The sequence below is a fragment of the Mus pahari genome, chromosome 3 (assembly GCF_900095145.1).
Source record: "Mus pahari chromosome 3, PAHARI_EIJ_v1.1, whole genome shotgun sequence".
In the NCBI taxonomy this organism is placed as follows: domain Eukaryota; kingdom Metazoa; phylum Chordata; class Mammalia; order Rodentia; family Muridae; genus Mus; species Mus pahari.
The window spans coordinates 1,340,968-1,363,722 of NC_034592.1; the positions used below are offsets into that span (position 1 = coordinate 1,340,968).

Consider the following 22,755-nt stretch of genomic DNA (forward strand, 5'->3'; position numbering starts at 1 on the left):
TTTTGGTTTTGGTTTTTCGAGACAGGGATTCTCTGTATAGCTCTGGCTGTACTGGAACTCACTCTGTAGACCAGGCTGGCCTCGAACTCAGAAATTTGCCTGCCTCTGCCTCCCAAGTGCTGGGATTAAAGGCATGCGCCACTAAGCCCAGCGACTCCCATTCTTTATATTGTCCTGATCATTCTTTCTCTGAAAAATGTCAAGGTGAGCCTTGTGTCCCTTTCTGTTCTATGGCACCTGAGACACTCACATGTCACCACCATGTAATGTGTCTACTCTAAGGCAGATTATCACACCACCTGCTCAAGCAGTTACTCAAGTCTCCTCTACTTTAACTTCGTTTTTTCTCAGAATTCCAGCAAAATTTATCTCCTGGAATTCCACAGACATCTCAGTAAGTTATCTATAGCCTAGCTCTAGGTTACTACTTTGCTTTCATTATTTGCCGATGCCACTGTCTCCAAGGAAGGAATTGGTAAAAAAAAAATAATTTTTGGCCAAATAACAATTATTAATACAATGGAGATCAATGAGGGGCTTACCATGGATGAACCATTGCATCTTAAATCCTTTCTCTCCAGAGTCAACCCCATCTGTATGGAACAGTACAATAAGTTTGGAGCCTGTTGTAGCCCCTGGTGGGGGGATATTTTCTCCACAGTAGCGTCCTATCCGTTGTGGTCCGTCATAGAGCTGAAATCAAAGAGAAATTTCCCTGAGTAAAACACTGCACATGCTTTTTTGTTTGTGTGTGTACATTTGTTTGTTTGCTATTCAGGAAAAGGATCTTTCTCTTTTCACTTAGGAAAAAGAATGACTCAAAATGTGGCCTCCTCATGTGGTGGGCCATCAGATTACCTCTGAAAGCCCCTGCAGTCCACCTATATCACTTTTACCCAGTTACATTAGAATGAGCTGCCTGCAATAACAAAACAGAAAGTATTGGAAAATATGCACATAGACTTCCTGGACTATTGTTTTTTCTTGTGGTTGTTTTTGGTTTGGTTTTGTTTTCTTTCGTCTTGTTATGTTTGAGAATCTCTCCATAGATCCCTGGCTGTCCTGGAACTCATTCTGTAGACCAGGCTGGCTTTAAACTCAGAGATCTGCCTGTCTCTACCTCCCAACTGCTGGGATTGAAGGCCTAGCCTCTGATTGTTCTTCTTCTCAGGCTATTTTGCGGCTTTTCCCCTCTCCTGTGCTCACCGAACTCCTTATCATTCTGTCACCCTTGGCTTTTTTGCTTACTGTTTAGTGGCTGTACATTCTGTACATCTGTGAATCATATGGAGTCAGTGATTTTCAGACTGATGATAAATTCTTTTATGTACTAAAATGTGATATAATGTGCTTTGAACTCAGGCATAAAGACCGTGTAAGCGGACTTTGTGAAGTTCTTCTGTGGGCCCTTTCCTAACTGCAGTGATTTAGATGTGAGGTTTAACCTTTGAATAAACCTCCATGCCCCTTTGGGCTTTACTTCGGTTTGTGTGGGGACAGGCTCTCACTCTGTAGCCTAGGCAGGCTTGAAAAATCACAACGTAGTGTGGCTTAACCTTGTACCAGGTTGTGTGAAGTTGAGGTAAAACTAGACAGTGCAGGTAGTATGCTAGAAACCTGACAAGAAATACAGGTGTTTAAGCAAGAGTGCTTACGACACAACACCAAGAAAGGGAAGGTAATAAACCTAGAAACGAACTCTATCATGATTCATTTACATACAAATCATGGATTTAGTACCAAGTAGTGAACAGCTTATTGAAGTCTGCTTCTCATTTTAAACCTCTGATGGCCATCCCCACAGCAGGATGAGCAACAGCTTGAGAATTTGATGAGGCAGGTCAACGTTCAGAAATCTGAGATTTATTATGAGCTTGGACAAGACAACACCTAGGTCCCTACACTACAGGATGACCACAAAGTGATTCAAACCCTTTGCTGCAGGAAATTATTAGACTGATACTTACAATTGTATGATCCAAATTCGTATCTAACCATATAAAAGTAGTAAGACAGATTAAGTCTTTAAAGTATATGTATTCATGGCAGATACCAAAGTGTCCATTCCCTGGATTGCTACTGGAATCCTTCCCTCAAAGTGCTCTGCTTTTCACAGTGAGGGACAGGAAATCCAGGAGTGGCCTGCATCCTTAGGAAACTTGAAGTCATAGGGGTAAGAGAATGTTGTGTGAATCACTAGGAAGGGAGGGGATGTGGCAGACTGCCTAGCAGCACAACTGAAGAGCTAAGAGTTCACTAGGCATGGTGGCTCAACCCTCCAAACCCAGCACATGAGACGCTGAGGCAGGTAAATTGCTACAAGGTGGTCCTGGGTACTACTAGGAAGCAGGCCAAGAAAGCCATGGAAAGCAAACCAATAAGCAATATTCCTTTGTGGCTTCCTGTTCCTGCCTCCCGGTTTCAGATGGCCCTTTCCATCCTGAGTTGCTTTTGGACACGGTGTTTTGTTGCAGTAATAAAAAGTCTGATAGCACTACATGTTGAGAGAAGCCAGGAAAAGGAGAGAGAATGAAAAAAAGAAGAGGAAAGAAAGAGAGAGAGAGAGAGAGAGAGAGAGAGAGAGAGAGAGAGAGAGAGAGAGAGAGAATAAGAAGAGAATAAGAAGAGAATAAGAAGAGAATAAGAAAATTAGAAGAGACAAGAGCCAAACCCTTCCCTCAAGTCTTGGGCTCATCACCTTCTCAAGCTGGAGGTAGGGGCAAAATGAAGCCAGGCTTTGCTTTAAGTGCTCCCAGAATGTGCTATGAGTGCCCCCAGGCTGTACTAGGAGTGCTCCTGAATCACTGTCTAACAACAGAGTGTTTGTCTCAGTTTCAAGGTTTTCATCAATTTTATTGTGTGAAGTCTACTTTGAAACTAAATACAAAAATAAATATACTGTCACCCAAACTGACTTAATAAACAAGTTTTTCAGCTTACAGTCTTTAAACCCAAGAGATTCTAACTTTGGGTTATGGTTTAGTGACCAAAGCTGAATTACTTGGTCTTTAACTTGCAAAACTTAAGGTAAACATTTTTGTGGCCATAAGCACCTTCTACTTGGTGGATTGTAGTAAGCATTAGGTAGCAGGGAGCTGGGGATCATAGTTAATTCTACACAGGTCATTATATATTATAATACATTATAGAGCATTCTTTTTCTCTCCAGCTCAACACAGTTAAGAGCTGTGGCATTTTAAATGATGTAGATGATATATTTTCTTCCTTCTAATGGGATCTTCTACACTAAAGAAGAGCCCCTAAATGCCAGAAGCTAATGGTCTGAAAAACCCCAAACTCCAGAAGCCAGTGGTCTTAAAATAGTACGTTGTGTGTGGGACTGGGCGGGATAGGTAGACAAGGAAGATGGGTTTGTGGAAACTGATGAATGATAACTAAATGTTGTTATCCTTTGGAAAGAATGGAATGATGCATTATAATAAACACCAAGTAGATATTTTGAAAATGCTTAAGTAAAATGTCAAATAAATTAACAAATTAATTACTTCACACCAATAATTTTACTAGAGAGAGGGGGAACAATCCACCCAGCTCCTTCAGTTTTATGTCCTTTTAACATTTATATTTAATTAAATCACATTTTTGTTTGTTTGTTTAACTTCACAGGGATGGCTAATGTCACCTCCACAGTTCATTCCCGAGTAAATTCACCATACAAAAAGTAACAGTCATTTTTCAAAGCAAATACCAGTCACCATGGAAACCAGTGGTGGCTTGCTGCTCTTGATTCTGTTTTCAAGACAGAATGTTAACCACAGGACATTCCAGCTGTGACTCATAGGCACGACCAGAAAGCTTGCTGGTTTGAATCTGGTAAAACTACGATTTCTTTTGCTTTCAGCAAGCCTGAGATCTACTCCACAGAACCATCGAGAAGTTCTGAACTCACTTAAAGAAACAAGAACCTACAGATGAGATTTTATCACCTTAAATATGAATTCTAGTTTGTGTCACTGCGGGTCTTTTTAAAAATAAAATACTTGAAATGATTCTCACTTTGCCATGTTGGTCATCAAACACATTTCAAATGTAATACTGTGTATCATAAGGCCTTTTGTGTTCAATCTTGTCAGTTTGTCTCTTAGGAACACAATTCATGTGTGATGTTCGTAATTCAAGTGTCCCTCATCCTCACCCTAACAAAAAACATCTCAGCCCTTATCAGGACACACAGGGAAGGAGTTTATTGTCCAGGCTGCACTTCCTAAAATGCTGGGCTGCTTGGTTACAACCTGTGTGTTTGACAATCTGGTACAAACACAGAAACCATAGCAACTTCAGACTTCAATTACAGTATGAAATGAATCATAGGCCCCTCTCAATATTAAGGGACCCCCAAAAGTAGATGATATAAAATTAAAGACACATGCAACTGACAGAGACGGCCCAATTATTGTGATATTAACAGTTCTTAAAATTTTGTCTGTTATTCTTAGTGTGTTTGATTATGATATATGTGTAGGTATGCTAGGGAGACAGCATGTGTGTGGAAGTCAGAGAACAATTCTCAGAAATGCATCTTCTCTTTCTACCATGTGGGTTCTGGGGATAGGACTCTGCTCACCAGGTGTGCACAGCAAGTGCTTTCTACCTGCTGAGCCTTCTCACTGGCCCAGTAAGTTAGGTTTTATTTGACCTTGTTTGGTTCGTTTGTTTTAAATTTGTATCATTGTATGTATATAAGTGTTAACGGTCTTTGTATGGGTCCTGTATGTATACGTGCATATCTAGAAGTCAGAGGACAATATTCAAGAATTAATTCTCCCCTCTACCACAGTGTCTAGGAATCAAACACAAACTCCCAGTCTTGCAGCACAAGTGCCTTCACTTGCTAAACCCTCTCTCTAGCCCTGGAGATTAAAGTATGCTGGCATTCAGACACAGTGGAACACACCTTTAATCCTAGCACGCAGGAGGCAGAGGTAGGTGGGTCTCTATGAGTCTAAGATTAGCCTAAGTTCCAGGACAGACAGGGCTATGTCGAGACACCCTGTCTTTAAAAAGCAACCAACCAACCAATCAATCAACCACCAAAAAGCTAGATGGTCACCTTTGCATCCCTGGAAATCTTAGCGAGCAGAGCCTTGTGTAATATGTTTTCTGACTTGGGCCCCAGTAGGTTGTCCCTTCACTAAACCCTTTTCATTTTTTCTTTTTTGATTCTGGAGTTCACATCCAGAATCTGGCCACTGCTAGGCACCTACTGTAGGCACCACTGAGCTACAACCATAACCCAAAGTATTGTTTTTCTGTTCTTGAAGCGTGTCTAGAAGTAAACTTCATTTTCTCAATCACAGAAGGTCAGCTGTAAAGACATGGAAGGCAAATTAAGCCTTTCTTGTATGATACCATTATGTATGATGGGAAGTTTTCATCACATCCTATTATATAGAGAATGCTTGAAAACTTCCAAGGAAAACTACTTCAGATCTGAACCTTTTTTTATATAACTGAAATAACTTAAAGAACTTAAAGGTGCAGCAAAGATTCCCCTATCTTTATAAAAAGTGAAACTGTAGTCAATACAATGAAGCTGATTAAGACCCTGGGCAGAAGTTCTTAGATGAGCTCTTTGAAGTCAAGTGTCAATGATGGAAGAGCAACCAAGTCATTTTCTTGTCAGGGCATTTTTTTGTGTGGGTAGAGTTGGGTAGAGTCTATCTACAGAAACTCTGCTTAGCACACAGTCTTGTAAAAGTTACTTAACTTTTTGAATCTGAACTCTCTTTATGAATATGTAAGTTTGGTATCACTTGGCACTTACAGTCTTGTGGCAAATGAGAAAACTACGTGGCAACAAGGTGGAGTGTGTTTGAAAAATTCTTCTAACTTTTGGTCTGATATAAAGGGAACACTACTTTTTTTTTTTTTTTCACTAAAGAAACCACCCAGAAGTAGCTTTGTGCAATGAAATATGAGTCTAGACAGCTGAGTCTGACTCATGTTTAACGCTTTACAGAATGATCACTGGTTGAGCAGGCAGGGAAGAAGTGAATCAAGCCTGGAGATGGAGAGCCCTTGCTTGCTTACTTGCATCCTGTTGCTGTGGTAACCTTGGTTTGAGTTGTGACTGCAGCCATTCCTCACATTCTGAGTGAGAGCCAGATGCAGATCACCCTGAGTGTGGGGGAGGGAAATTAAGTATATGTGCAGGAGGTGAAGAAGTGTGGTCCATTGTGACAGAGGACAGCCCCACAAGAGAGAGGACATCAGAAGGTGCTGAGATGATGAGATGAGAAGGGCCTGGATGAGCAGAAGGGAATGAGCTTTTCCTTAGTTTAGTGACCTTGCTTCTCATTGCCCTACCATGCTGTGGCTCCTGCTGCTTAAGCCCTGAAACTCAAGAGGGCAGGAGATGCTGAATTCTTGAAACACCTGTTTATTCCTCCCTTGAAAACCACAACTGCAGAATACCTATGGTACTGACTCATTGTCTTTCCAGTGCTGTAGATGAAGCCATGGTATTGTGTAGGCTGGGAAGGTACCCCACCTCTGAGTACACCCCAAGCACAAAAGTAATCCTTATGGATGTTGTTAAGTTTTACACACACTATCTTGGTAAGTGTGATCATTTTTTAGGTCACTTTAAAATTTAAAGGTTTTGGAATGTTTCTGCAATTCTGCCAAATTAAAATTGTAGAGTAGAATACTGATACACAGTTGTCATTAGGAACAAGAAAAAGCCCAGGGCTTGCAGAATCTGTCGTTGAGCTGCAGAAAGTCAAGGAGCCAAATGTTGCTGAAGGTTGAGAATTCGTGATACACACTCAACTGTGCTCCACCATGGCTCTGTGGGGCCTTGGTGCCTCTCCCCACTAAACATGCAGCCACTCACTCCTGGTACACTGGCATCGGGGACTCCCACACACGTCCTCACTACAGGAAAAGCCACGATGCCACGTGCTATCAGGGTGGAGCAGGGCATGTGAACTGCCCATCTAAAGTCAACGGTTACTCATAATGCCAGGGTTTGCATGTGAGCAACAGACCATCAGATGACCACATTCTGCGTTATTCTGAGTTATTCTGTATCACTTTGAATTAGAGGTTTATCTCTGATCCAGATGGCTTAGTGGCTTCCCTGTGGCCTGGCTGCTCTCCGTCTGCTCTTGTTGCCTTTATGGTTTTAAGTGCTACCTTCTATGGACCACTTACATCAGAAGGCACAAAGGCTGATTCCGATTCTTTTGGTTGTGCTTTGTTTTATTTTATTTTTAATCAATGCATAACCATGGATGCAAGCTAACATTTAACTACAAAGATGTTTATCTCAGAAAGGGCCCTAACTGTCTCACAGTAGGCTGCACTGTGGCAATGACATGTGCACTTGGACAGTAACACATATAATAGATACGCCCCATAGAAAAATGTCATTACAGGGTAGAGCGCATGGGATAATCTATGAATATTAAAATAAAATAAAATAAAAAGGAGAACGGGAAATGAATACCACTAAATATTATTAGAAGTGGTGCAACTTAACTTTTATTTTGCTTTGTTTTGTTTTGTTACCTTTTAGCTGTTCTATGTTTTCTCAATCTCCTGCAGTGACTATGTGTTCTTTTTTGATTAGATAAATCTATTTTTAATACATTATCTCTGCAGAACTATTCACATCATAACATAAATATGTCTTAGTAATGTTTGCCCTATCAGAATTACAAACTCCTCTAGGTTTCCAGTCTCTCAGCTGGCCCACTAAAATGTTCTGCTAGTTCCATATCTCTTTTCTGTGTTCAGAATCAAACATCAACATTTGTCTTAAAATGTTGTTACAGAAAGTAATCTGTTCCAGTGTTATTTTCAAACCTTTTTAATCCTGAGCATATCCTTTTTCATGGTAAGAAACTATTATTAATTATTCTAATTCTTTATTAAAAATGAAGTCTTTAGAAGTCCATGGACTTCTATAAATATTGAATTTTATGATCACTGATGAAGCCGTGAATGCTATCCTTGTCCCTTCCCACGGAGGAGGGAAAGACTTTGAGAGCCAAGCACCCTCTCCTGTGGATATGTAAGTGGTTAGTTGCATAGGCTATAGCCTTCAATTGTCCTGTCAGAGTGAAACACTAAATGCTTTAAATATATATTATTGTGCCTTCCAATGGCCTGAGCATCTGCTGCAGATGGAAAAGCCTAGTGCATAGAACAAACTAAAATCATGGAACCTTGAGCCTTAGAGACCTAGAGGACTTGCACCTGCTTCTCCCTCCAGGTCGCCAGAAGAAAGAGTAAGCCTGCTAAGTAAGAACTAAAATTAAAGTGTTTTCACATGTTTTTGACATATAAAAGGAAAGCAGAAGGGAGCTGTGAAGAGTGGCCCACAATTGGAAATCTTCTCTATTTAAAAAATTAAACCAGAATTCCCAACTAAGATTTATATTTAAAACTTAACCTTGTGACCAGCATTTCCTAACCAGTGCAGTGTGCCTGTATGCATGGTCCTCCCTGTGCAGTGTGCCTGCACGCATGGTCCTCCCTGTGCAGTGTGCCTGCATGCATGGTCCTCCCTGTGCAGTGTGCCTGCACGCATGGTCCTCCCTGTGCAGAGTATCCCCAAGCACTGATAGTAGATACCTCTGGACTTTTCTGCTTTGGGCTTAAGTATGGGAGGAAGAGAGGTGGAATGTTGTGGGAAATAATGTCAAACTTTGTGCATTTTTAAGTGGCTTAAAGGTAGCTTGGGAAACTGTGATAGGCTTTGTTCTTATTCATCTCTATCCTGGGCTTCAAATCCGAGAGGCCATGAGGAGCAACAACCAGAGCTCTTTTGAACCAAAGGCTGACTGTTGTTTGGAGGCTGCAGCTCTGCATCATTATATATAGCAAACTAGTCAGTTGACAATCCTCATTGTGAGGATGGTCAGAAAAGGGCAGTGTTTTTCTTTTCTTCTCCCAAAGACAAGGGTCTTAGGTAGCCAGTCTGGTCATAAATGGATCCTCCTGCCTCAACCTCTAAAGTGCTAGTGTGTGTGTGTGTGTGTGTGTGTGTGTGTGTATACCACCACTCTCTGCCTGACAAGAATTTTGATCGCCTTAAAATAAAGAATTCATATATTTTTATAATTAAAAAAAAATCCCCGGGAAGTGATGGCGCACCCCTTTAATCCCAGCACTTGGGAGGCAGAGACAGGAGGATTTCTGAGTTCGAGGCCAGCGTGGTCTATGGAGTGAGTTCCAGAACAGCCAGGGCTACACTGAGAAACCCTGTCTCGAAAAACAAAACAAAACAAATCACATTTTACCCGGACAATTTTGGAGTCAACATTTTGTCTAAGATGCATCTTGGACTGCTTAATGCCTTAAGAGAGATCAGCTTCATTGCTCTACTTTTCAAAGTAGAAAGCTGTCCTAGTAGAAAGCTACATTCTCCCAGCTGGTATGGAGCCACAACCGAATGTCTGGCCTATAGAATGCATTTAAACTCACTTGTGAGTGGCAGGTGCCCTGCTATACGCAGGGCTATCAGCAAACAGCTAACGTTCTGGGAGCCCACTTCCTCTAAAGGACAGTTCCAGGAAACATGACTCATCTGCTCATCTGCTCGGGAAGTGAGCAAGGAGGAGCGCCCTGATCAAAGAGTCAGAGCCACTCTGGCTCACACACACACAACCTCTCCTGCTTCTCTGCTCTGTTCTAACCAGAAAGGGAGCTTTTCATCACCAGGCTGCTTGGATTCAGACAGAGGAGCCCTGCGGCTTTTGGAAGAAGGCTGAGAGGCAGAGGGAAGGAGCTCTGCTGTCCACACGTGGGGACACTCTATGTACCACTCTGTTATTAAAGAGAGGAACATTTTTGTAGACTATGGCTTCTGGGGTGGACACATAAGTATTTATGTGTGAAGGGTGGTGGTTTTTTGTTTGTTTGTTTGTTTTGTTGGTTTTTTGGTTTTTTGTTTTTTTTTGTTTTTTTTTGAGCATGTGGGTCTAAGCACACATGAATACTGCTGTGTGCAGGCCAAAGATCAACACTGGGAACCTTCAATTGCTCTCTACTCTGTTTAAGACAAAGTTTCTCCCCAATTTAACTAAGTTGGCTGGCCAGATCCAGGGGTCCTCCTGTTTCTACACCCCTTCCCCAGTGCTGGGGCTACAGAGATGTGAGGTGTACTATCACACCCAGCTTTTTACAGAGAAGGCTGAACGCAGGTCCTCTTGCTTGTGTGACAGATATTTATTAACTGAAACAACTCCCCAGATCCCAAATATAGCTTTTGACTTAGTGCAAAAGGCTAAGGGCCGAACCGTAATCTGAGAGATTCTATTCATGCTATAATAATAATGCACCGTTTATGGGCATGTGTCCTATGCTGGGCATTAATGGGGGTTAAAATGCCTAGCACCTTTGTAATAGTCTCTACAAACTGAGGTGTGTGCAAGTGTAGTTAATGCAGAATTGTGAAACGCATCAATGATTCAAAGAAACACTTATTGTTTCCTTCACCCAAATTTTCTTTCTAAAAGCCAAAAAAAAAAAAAAAAAGTTAAATTGTAGCAAATATACTCATTCTCTGTTAAGGGATTATAGAGAACCACAGAGCAGTTTTTAAAGCTGAAATAGCAGTTTCCAAACCTTTAATGTGTCAATGGAACCTCTCCATTCTGTTTCCTCACAGACCTTCAGTTAAATCAGTAGATTAGAATATGGGTGTTGTCATTTCTCATTTATACTTTGTGCAGGGTGCCGAGATGCATTAAGGAAGCTGGCTGCAGTCATCAGCGAAATGTAAAGGAAGAATTCTAAATGAGGGGCCACTAATTCCCTCTGCCTGCAGGATGGATGCACTATGAATTCCTATGTCTGGTTCAGGAGCTCTGTCTCGATTAGTACCACGAACAGCAGTTAACGTTTGTCTGCTGTGTGCTGGGCTCTGCTCTCATTCTTTGTGTGTATTAGCTCATTTACTTTGATTGTTCCATTTTACTGAGGGAAATGACACACAGAGACTGAACAACCCATCCATGGCTATTTAAGCTTAGGTTTAAATCCAGGCTCTCTGGCTCTAGAATCTTCTTTCTAAAATGCCATGCTCTACTGAGCAGCACAGAAAGGGACAGAGCAGGTCCGCAGTGGAGCCTGATGCCTACGGGTCACTTCCAACTGGGGAATATTTGAGGGACACGAAGCTTTATTCTTACCACCCCACAGCTATCAGCAGGTTCAACTGACTTGATTAAAGCCTCCTTGAACAGATTTGATTCTAATAATGGGCTCCTCAACAGCACAAGTAAGAAATATCATTTCCAATGATAGTTTTCATGGAGAACTAAAGAAGACTACTAATAGACTGAAACCAGAGTTTTTGGATCTTGAGAGACTGTTCTGGAGCCCTGCATGGAAGCAGTTGCATGGTCATGTGACCAGCAGTTATGTACAAATACAAACATCTTTTTCATTTCTCTTTTTTGGAGAGGTTAGGATAAAACAAACTTTAACTGGATGAAAACTTTTGTCTTTAATCAGACTCCAAGAGAGAAAGAGAAGACAAAATCCTAACCATCTGTGGACATCTGTGGACATGGGGACATGGAAGTCAAAGGCCACCCACAGTGAGCTGTGGGGGCCGCTGAGGATTCTAGCTCTCTGCTGGGGAGGAAGACAGATGCCACTGGGCTGAGCTGCTGGTTAGCTGGAGGGACACAGATGGCATGTTCAAGAACGGGATACTGCAATATGGGTGAAAACCATCTTCCTCAAATGTTCAAGAATCAATGTTAAGTTCTCTCCAGGAGTATAGAAGAAGAGTCAAGAAAGCAATTCTAGAATGTTCTTAAAAGTCCTCAGTTTGAACATCCTTTCACCACAGCAATGCAAGGCTTGGCTCCATCTCTTCTGCTTTCCACCTCAAGCCCGTTAATGGATCTCCATATTATTTGAGTAGCCACAATCATTTTTAAAATAAATAGATTTGAAAACAGCATGGTGGTATTTGCCTGCAGTCGCTACACTTACCATGCTAAGACAAAAGAATTGGGAGTTTAAGGCCAACCCTGGCTCAACACCCCCACACCAAAAAAAACCTCAACCAAAACAAACCAAAATAAAACAAAACAAAAGGTCCACACATATTCATATAAGGGAAATATTACACTATGAAAATATCTATTTGATCATGCTATTTCTTTGATCTGACCCTTGAGAGACTTACAGTTCTGAAAAAGAACACTGAAATTTATGACTTTCCTACTGATACCCTAGAGGTCCCTTGTGATCCATCTTCAGGCCTGCAGACCCAGCTTTCTCTTGTCAATCCCCAACCTTTCTGATGTCTTGGTATCCTTCTTCCTTGAGTTTGTGTTCTCTGGTCATCAGAAAAGCTTGATCGCTTCCCTGTCTGATGCCTTCAGAGCACCCATCAACAACCCTCTCAACAGATAACACAGCCCATGGTAGAATCTTTATTGTGTGATATGTTAGCATCTGTTTCATCCAGTATGACACGAAAAACTAATGATACACAGTTAATTTCTACAGTTTAGGAGTCTAAAACATCTTCTACTGTCTGGATGGTGAGTTGTAGGCTAGTGATAGCTTTAAAAAGCAAATATCTAACCCCTTAAGTTGTGTTTATCTCAGCATTTCCCTCATTCAGTATAACTCAAAGCTCTTGTTTCTGTGGCATATAGCAATGTGGTTGCCCTGAACAGACTGCCCTGTTGTCTGTGCTCATGAATCACTGTATGGAAAGCTAAGAACATGTGTTATGACTCTGATGTGACTGAGCAATGAATTTGCATGAAGCATCAGCAAGTGGTATGAGTTTGACACAAAACCCAAATAGCACTGTGTCGGGTGATTAAAATACCATGTGATCCACAGCTGTGGGATGGGAAATAGCCCAGGACATAGCCATAGGGAGTATGGTGCCAAACTAGAGAATTCAGGGACATTGGTGATGGGCTGATTAATCCATTTCTTATTTGAAATGCATTATTTTGTAATGGAAAGTTTCTGTAGTGTAGTGGTTATTTTGTAATTAAAAAGAGGACATGAGAGTGAAATATATAATGATATAAACACCTGGTGAGTAGGATGACATCAGTAAGGATTTGGCAAGAGATGAAATAGATTTTATACACTGGAAAGAAATGTATTTGACAGAAAGCACTGACCTAATCAGGAAGAATTTAAAACTTCCTTAAGTTGAAAAGGGAAAAGGACAGAAAGGGAGGAGAGGATGGGATGGAAGCGTGTGCTGATTAGTTTAATGTAGACTTGACTCAAACTAGAGTCATCTGAAAGGAGAAAACATCAATTGAGAAAATGTCTCCATAAGATCCGGCTATAAGGCATTTTTTAAATTAGTGACTGATGGGAGAGGGCCCAGCCCATTGTGGGTGGACCCATTCCTGTAGTGGGTTTGACCTAATGCTGCTTGTATTCTAATGCTAATTTGGATCCTCCTAAACTGTTTGCCGGAGAGAATCTACCCCTTGTAGCTATGGGAAAGTAAGTGTACTAGCTGGTTTTGTTTGTCAACTTGACACAAGTTGGAGTTATCACAGAGAAAGGGGCCTTCCTTGAGAAAATGCCTCCATGAGATCCAGCTGTAAGGCATTTTCTCAAGGAGGGAGGGCCCATTGTGGGTGGTGCCATCCCTGGGTTAGTAGTCTTGGGTTATATAAAAAAGCCAGCTGAGCAAGCCAGGGGGGGCAAGTCAGTAAGGAGCACTCCTCCATGACTTCTGTGTCTACTCTGCCTCCAACTTCCTACCCTGTGTGAGTTCCAGTCCTGACTTCCTTTGGTGATGAACAGCAGTGTGGAAGTGTAAGCTGAATAAACCCTTTCCTCCTCAACTTGCTTCTTGGTCATGATGTTTTGTGCAGGAAGAGAAGCCCTGACTAAGATAGTAAGATACATTTTAAAGAGAAATATTTTTTTGTACACAAAGGTAGACTCTAAGCTACTTACCAGAACACTTGTAACTTTCTAACAGAGCTTTGAAATGAAGATATTACCATCAGTAATGACTAAAGTCAGCTCTATCTAATGAGATTCCTAGTTGATTTTGGACTGCAGCCAGTTTTAAATGTTATATTTTTAAATCATTAGAGACAAATTTTGAAAGTTCTATCATCTACCAATCATCTATCTATCTACTTATCTATCAATATATGTGTGTATGTCATATGTGTGGGTACTCTGTGCACACATGAGGTGGCAAAAAGAGAATATCTGGTGTCCTTTATCATTCTCTGCTTTTATTTTTTTGCTAGAATCTCTCCTTGAACCTGAAGTTCACATTTTTCTTAGCTAATCTGGAAGTAAGAAAACCCCATAATCTGCCCCAGCAAAATTTTCATCTCTTCTTCCCATGGATTTACAGGTCTCCTGTCAGATCTGAACAACTCTGGCCCTCTTGTTTGTACCACAAGTGTTCTTAACCACCAAGCCAACTCTAATGCCTAGACTGTAGTCTTTACAAAGGAAAAATGCTGACACCACAAGGATGCATTCAAATAGTCTACAGAAATGGTACTTGGAAGGCCAACCAACCATGTGGCCCCTCTTAGATGTCATGTTTTCACGAAGCCATAGATTTTGTTGAATCATTTCCATGGTTATTTCTCAGAAATGAGAAGGGCTATTGTGGATTCACTGTAATGCTGTAAAAGGAGCAGTTGTTGTGGAGGTGACCAAATACTCAGGTCAAGTGGTAAACTGACTGTAAGGACGGGGGTAGCTGAGTATGTCAGTCATCAACCTACGATTTGGGTGACAGAATTCAAAGTAAGACAAAAGACTATATATCTCCATATAGGTCAAGAAACAAAGAATCTCTTAAGAATGTTCTGAAGGAGGGGAAAAGAAAATTCCAGACAAAAGATAGATTATTAAAAAGTAAATTATGCTATGAATCAGAAATGACATGGGAGTGGAAGGGTACCGACGAAGAAACTTCTGAAGGAAGGAAGCAGCCTGTGGGGCTCTCTGACTATCCTATTAGTGTGTGTACAAATCAGCTAAACTTTGGGTTTAATGAAAATAGGAAAAGGTTTCTGATTTTTAAAGCTATGATTGATGTAAGAAGAGGACCGAGTTGGTGGTGGATACCTTCAGCTAAAGAAGAATTTGACACAGAGACAGAAGATGAGAATTTGATTCTGAAACTGGAGGAAGAGACAGAATCTCCACTCAGGGGACAGGACAGTTACTTGAACTGAATCTTTTCAGGAATGAGTGAACTCTATCATGCAATAGCTACTCACACAGAAAAACAAACAAAAACAAAAACAACGTGGCATCTTGGTGACCGTTTGGTTGTTGTAAAATATTTTTATATGACAGGAAAACTGTGACCCTGCTAGGAGCTTTTGTCACTCTTACACCATATATGAGGAGGTCTGGGCATACCGTTTCAAGGGTTGCCCTGCATAAGCAAACTACACCCTCACCTTTGCTGCTACTTTTAAAACATTGAACCCCTAATATTAAGTGCTTGAGGTTAGTGTCTTATGCACAGTGTGGCTTCAGTGTTCACGGTGACAAGGACAAAGAAACTCTATGGAGCTTCTGGAGAAAAGACTACACTGACACAGCTATGGAGAAGCAACAGAGCTTCACAAGAGGAGAAAGGGCAGAGTTCACTCCTGGGCCTTTCCTGGGTTCTCAGCCTTTCCTGTATGGTGAGAGTGATATAAATTTCAGCTAAAATTCTAAATTAGACCCTAGAAGGAATTCTAGGATATACAAGAAATGGTGATTACAGTAGAAGGCTATTTCCATGAGGAGACATGGAAGAGTCCCGTGCATCTTGGCAAGAATATTACAAGCATAGATGTGAGGGGCCCATGAGCATTTCCTATGATTTCTGTGAAAGTGGCAGAAAGTTATGAGATGCCATCTATGATGGGTGAAGGCCCAAGGCGTAGTGCCTAGTGATCAGCCCACCTGACTCTTAGTACCGTTATGCTTGCCTATGAGAAATCCACATCTACAAAACTTTTCTCACCTGTAAAATGAGGAATGTTTAAATAGCAATATTCCCCAAATATTCAACAATAGATCCATTTAAACAAAACCCATTGTATGAGAATATTTAAAACAGAGGCCATCCTGTGTGATGTTTTTTATCAATTATTTTTGAAGAAGTTGTATGCCCATTCATAATAGATAATGAATAACATTCTAAAGAGTAATGGATGTGCATTTAGGGGGAAACATAGTATTAAGAAATTACCAGACAAATTCCAATATAACTTTCTAGGAATAATGCCCTTTGTGACTTTATAAAAACTGTCTGATCAAAAGTGAATAAGATTTATAAACCACAAAGCTTATTAGTTATAACAACTCACCGAAGAAGCAACTTGGAGATTACAGGTCTTGATATAACTTGATTAGAAATAAACCTCATGCAATGTCTATAATACCAGAAACATAATATACTCTCATACAAAACATCTCTGTCCAGTTTAATGGGAGGTGCTGTCCACTTTTGGGGTCATATTTAGGACAGTCTGGCGTGCAAAAGGACATATAGAAGGACACTCCCATGAAAGCTTGCTGCATGAGGACCAGGTAAGTAAATAAAAGGGAGGGTTAGAGGAAAGACGCCATGGCCTCATATACTGGTTTGAGGCAAAGAACTCCGTGGAACTTGCTTTCTCCCCATTATGTCTCCTCACAGCCATTTGCCTCCTGTTAATCCCCAGCATGGCCCTGCTTGGTCACACTGATCTTCCATTGAATTTTCACCATCCTCACCTCCCTCTCTTGACCCCTCTGGTGGCAATCTCTTTCACCTTCCATAGCCCTCTCTTTGTTTCACTGAGGCAACCCCCTTCTCTGGCTTCTTCCTCTCACTCACATGCCCCTGTTGACCTGCCACAGAGTTCATACATAGGTGTTGTTTCTGCCTGTATCCTCAGTCACCTAGTAGAAATGTCCTCTAAGTGGAAACTTAGGACAAAAATGAAGATAAGAATGAGATCAAGTTAGGAAACAGAACAAATCCTTGATGCTGACTTCACAAAGCTGCACAGAAAATGTCCAGCTTCCCTAAACAAGCAACCAGTCCTCACTCTGAGATACTAGTTCTAAGCCTGAGGGTTTTCTTTGGGCCAGAGGATAAAACAATAAAGGGTAGTTTTGTTTCCCAATGAGGTGAAGGCTGGACCTAATCCAGTCTTTTTATAGTTTCAGTTTTATTAATTCAAAATAATTAATTTCTGTCTCCAGTAACTGTCACTCATTGGTGAATTGGCTAGGTCACTTGAAGGAAATGGGAAAGCAAAACAGCATTTAACTAGAAGTTATTAAAATAATGGAAGCTAGAGGTTTTATGCCTGCAGTTTTCTTTTTCTCCTTAAATGGTTGCGTTTTGAAATTTTCCATCCTAGACCAGCCTCTGAGCTCTACTCGGCTCTTGCATCTTGGCTTACAGCAATGGAAAACACCTCTTCCCTCTGGCAATTGTGTCATTCTTTGGAAAGCTTTTCTGAACTTCTGGTTCTCATTCTGTGCTTGGGCACGTTCACCATGGCACAAGACAAGTGCCATGCCTGGAACATGACAGGCGCACCATCGCAAGGGGCCTCTGATGAGCTGTTTTGTAGCCATTGGAACAAGAATTCTTAATTAAGTTTTTAAACACCTCTCAAAATGACCTAAAGAGATTTTTGGAAGCATTGCATTCTCAGGCCAATCTAAAAAATTGGGATGTAATTCCTGGAAATGTTTCCTCTCACTTCCTCCCCATTCTTTCTCCCAAGTAAAGATCACTCCAGTCCCTTCCTCTTCTTATGCACTCTCCTCCTGGTACTATCTCCAATCCCAACCATGCTGGCCGCTTAGCATTGTGTTTTTTACACATCCAACACTTGGCATCTGTCCTATGTTGTGGCTTGTGCTCAGAGAGGTAAGACTGTACTGAATGTGTAGGAATTTACAGAAAGATTTGCATCAAATGCAGTTCTTTCTCATTAATTAATAGCAATTATGAGACTACAGCTGAAATATGGCTGTGACTATTTACCCTCAGTTTCTCAGACTTGTGCAGAGTCTCAGTGGAACGTGAGGGCCTGTTAATAGCAGATAGCTGGTACTTTGAGAAGTCAGGAATCCAGGAGATGATGAGAGCCCTAACTGGTAACACTTGCTATTTAAATGATGAGCCAAGTCTCCTCTGTGAAGAAAAGTATAATTCAGTTATATAAACAGGAAAGGCAGTTCCTGAGCTCATGGATGCTTTTGACTCGAGGGGAAGAGGACCTTAAAACCACTGACAAGCCAGCCATGGTGATGCACACCTATTATCCCAATATTTGGGAGGTGGAGGAAGCAAAAACATGTTCTCAAGGCCAACCTCGGCTACATAGCAAGTTTGAAGCTAACCTGATCTACAAGAGGATCCTCTATTTCCAAGCCATGAAAGTCAAGCAATAACAAAGAGCATTCCAAATTCATGCTTGCAAATCTGATGTGTAACACATCATAGTTTCTTAGGGCAACAAATATCTATCGCTTCCTGGTGTGTGAATACTATTTCTGCATGCTGTTGCTTCTGCATATAAATGAATGTTTTATGTTTATAAATGATGTTTTATGTTTATAAATGATGTTTTATGTTTGCTTGATTGTTCTCTCTCTCTCTCTCTCTCTCTCTCTCTCTCTCTCTCTCTCTCTCTCTCTCTCTCTCTCTCTCTTTTTTACTGAGACAGAATCTTATTATTTCCCAGGTTGGCCTCAGGCTAACAGTGCTACTGCCTCAGCCTCCTAAGCACTGAGATTACAGATATGTATCACCATAACTTGTTAAAGTTTTTGATAATTTTTATTGTTGTTTTTGTTGTTGTTAACCCAAGAGAACTTTTCCCAAAACAAAAGAATATCCTTATATTCTTAACTTCAAGCAAAAGTTTCTCAAAGAAAAGATAGTCTGTCTTCTTTGTGTTGAAAGCCAATTCAGTACTTAGAAAAGGCATGGTGATCTCAGACAACAGTGTGATCACATTAGTCTTTTAGTGAAATTGGTGAAAGAGAATTAAGGAAAATGTGGAAAAGATTGTTTTCCCTGGGGATATGGCTTTAGCTGACAAGTGTTGATGCTGTAAATCTTTGCAAGGGAGATTTCTTTTTTGCAAGGGAGATTTCTAAATAACATAAATCATATTTTTTTGCAACATGTATTGAACCTGGGACTTTGAACATCCTAGGCAAGGACTCTACCATTAGCTACATCCTTACTAATAATCTTCAAAATGCTACACTAAGCCATGGCTATATAGTTGGTGGAAGACCATAAAAAATGACCTGTGTACTTGGAGCAGGTCCTCTATACTTCAGAAACATTTCTAATGGAAGTACCAGATGGGGACATAGTAGTATCATATGTTAACAGCACAGAGATAAATAAAAGAAATATGTCAGGTGACTCAAAGAGTGATGTCATTAATTATGGAAAATAGATATCACATACATGCCAACTTAGATTGTTTTATGATATATTTGAATATAAATCAAAATCAAAACTAATATTCACATGAGTGATTATTAATATTAAACTAAACCAAATAAATTTCTTCTTAATTTTGAAAATCTATAATCCTAAAAGTTGCATATACAAATCATCAGAACAACTTTCTTATTTGAAATTTCCTATGACTAAAATAGTCTACATTTCCTCACTATTAAATTCCACATTTAATAGTAAAGCACCTTTTATTGACTAGGATTGCATAAAGAAACGTGAACAAGTATTACATGTTAGATATATAGTCATGTAAAATATCTATTTCACAAAAGAAAAATTGCTTCAAATGAACTTGAATTTTAAAATATAAAAATAATACTTAGTATTTAGAAAATTAAGTATTGAGTATATTCAAACATTTTCTCTTATGCACAGGGATCAAACATAAAAGTAACTCACAAGATAATAATTTTAAGTTTATATTAAAATGGTGCAATGAGAGATATGAAGCACACCCATTCACATAACAGTGACATGAAGCACACCCGTTCGCATCACAGTGACATGAAGCACACCCGTTCACATCACAGTGACATGAAGCACACCTGTTTACATAACAGTGACATGAAGCACACCCGTTCACATCACAGTGACATGAAGCACACCTGTTCACATCACAGTGACATGAAGCACACCCATTCGCATAATATCACATATCACAGTGTGGGTGATATACTTCAGACAGACAGGGCAGGGCTAAGGATTTGATCCTGAAAAGTATGAAGGACAGCTAGCATAGTTTTATCTTCTTGATTGGAACATGGAATTACTTATAGAGCTTCAGGACACTTACCTCTAAATAATCTGTGGAGCAGTTTAAATAATTTTCCACATCAAATTCCAGAAAGGTGTAGTTCACAGTATTGCCTGTTGTTGCTTGGATGGTCCAGTTACAACGTTGGTCCTTATCATAGGGGTTTGGGTAATTTATGCTCTCCAAGATGCCAGAGGTTTTATTCACTATTACCACATTGTCACATGCTGGGGAAGGGAGAGACAGCCAAGAGTGTTAAGAACTCACATCTATATCATAATGTCTCTAAGATCAAGGTGAAATTCCTTTTTTAAAAGACATCTAGATTTTTCCACTTCCTCTAGATTAACAAATATATATGTATACATGACATGTCGTTTTTATGCTGAAGAAGTCTCCAGTTACAATAATGTAAAGTAATAGGTAAATTTAGGTACTGAAGTGTCATAAAAAGCTACATTAAAATAGACATGCTATTCCTATATATTGGTAGACAAATAACTTGGTTTTATTCCAGTCTCTCTGCTGGAATTAGAGATGTGTAGTGAGCATTCTGTGCTTCTGTTTTCAAACCTTTCATATTTTAGAGAAATGAATATTCTAATATTGGAGTACAGCCATTTAGAATATAAGTCCTTTGTGAATGTCATATGAATAACAGAATGCACAGCTGCCTACATGAGTTCTCAAAAAAGGGTCCCTTATCCCTCAAGTTCTGAGTAAACAGAGGGAACACAGAGTAGGAAAAGGGAAATACAATCCCTCAATTTTGAACAACTTTTAAAATGTTACGAATAGCATTTTCTAAAGATGAGTTTTCAGCAGTACCACACAAGTAGCACTACCTATGCCTAATCTTGGGGTTAAACACCAGGTTCAGCCAATCAAAATGACCTGAACAAAGTGAATGCACCACCCGCCTTTCTCATTGTTTACATAACTTTTAGTATTTTCTATTTCAACAAAAGAAAATGGGAACATAAACATTGCTTTGAAAGAGTTGCCTCTGCAATGTGGCTCCTAGATAATTTCTCATTCAACACTGTCAGGACACCACTTAGAGACTTTGGGGATGCATCACGTGGCCCTTCAAATTCTTCCTTTGCCGAAGCAGACACAATAACCTGGAACTCCTGAAAACAACTGTTCTCCTAAAAATCTTTAGGCCATATTTATACATATACACATACACATACACATATACATACACACATACACAATAACTGAGGGAAAGAGAGGTAAAAGAATAACAAAATTAAAAGAATGACTATACACTCAATCAAACAGAAACACTCCTCATGTAGAGTTAAAAAGCTGTTTGTATATAGAATAATGAGGAATTTCTGAAGAACTCAGTATGCCAAGAGAAGAAGATGGACAAGAAAGATCAGGAAGATCTTTCATTATCTTTCATTACTGTAGAAGATGTTCTGCAGTAGAGGACATGTCTTCTCCATGAATGCTTCTCTATTGAATAAAACTTAGGCAGAAGACAGACCCTAGGCTGACAGGTACCTGTTCACTGGACAATGTCTAGTTAAAGGATTGTAATATATGGCGTGACTGGAATGTACATGTCATTAGAGTGTCACATGATCCTGAGCTGGACTCCAGCTGTCTCCACAAAGTAAAAACTACCCTGAGTTTCCTGGTTTACCAGGTACTTTGATAATATGTGATTGGATTTAATATGTAAGCTTTTTCCCTTTCAATGACTTTGGAGTTTTCACATAAGAATTTAAGTCAAGTTCCAGCGGCTCAAACCACTTGCTAATGTTATCTAGGTTGTTTGGCTAAGTAAGTCTGGATGTCTGCTGGAGGCTCTGTGCTGCTGGAGTTTGCACTTACTCTGCCGGTAGTTGATCTCAAAGCCACGTCCTTGTTGACCTGCATCAGTCCTCAGCTTCAACAATACGACGTCTTTACTGGAACGGATGGGAGCAGGTAGTGTATCCCCACACAGTTTATTTATCAGATGGGAGCTGGTGCTCGGGCCATCAAACACCTTTAATAAGACATTTTGCATACAATACAGTCAAGACTATGAATGCAAAGGACTCTTCAGTAAAAAAGATGAGGACAGAAAGGGCTTTAAAAACAGCCAGTCCTAAATTCTACATAAGCACCTCTGAACTTGGTCAATAAACAGATGCTTGACAGTCAGCATGTGAGCTAAGATTGTAGTCTGACTGAGACTGAAGGCTAAACATGCAAAAAGAAAGTTCAATAAACAAAAATGAGACCATAACTGAGAAATGTTGCTGGTTCTTTCATTCCAAAATGTAAAACATCAGCCCATTTTATTTACAGGATTCTAGAAGAACTTAGTGACTTGCAGGAACTATATAAAAAGTGATAGCTAAGCCGGGCGGTGGTGGCACATGCCTTTAATCCCAGCACTCGGGAGGCAGAGGCAGGCGAATTTCTGAGCTCGAGGCTAGCCTGGTCTACAGAGTGAATTCCAGGACAGCCGGGACTACACAGAGAAACCCTGTCTCAAAAA

At 40.3% G+C, this 22,755-nt stretch overlaps 1 protein-coding gene across 1 annotated transcript in view; it reads right to left on the minus strand.

Moving 5' to 3' along the window:
• Positions 1–22,755, minus strand: part of Cubn (cubilin) — a 221,132-nt gene that overhangs the window by 132,505 nt on the left and 65,872 nt on the right. The window contains exons 26-28 of the mRNA XM_021193965.2: positions 22,101–22,257; positions 20,292–20,479; positions 543–693 (exon numbers count right to left, since the gene is read on the minus strand). Coding sequence (XP_021049624.1) covers positions 543–693; positions 20,292–20,479; positions 22,101–22,257 — 496 coding nt within the window. The remainder of the gene's footprint in view (positions 1–542; positions 694–20,291; positions 20,480–22,100; positions 22,258–22,755) is intronic.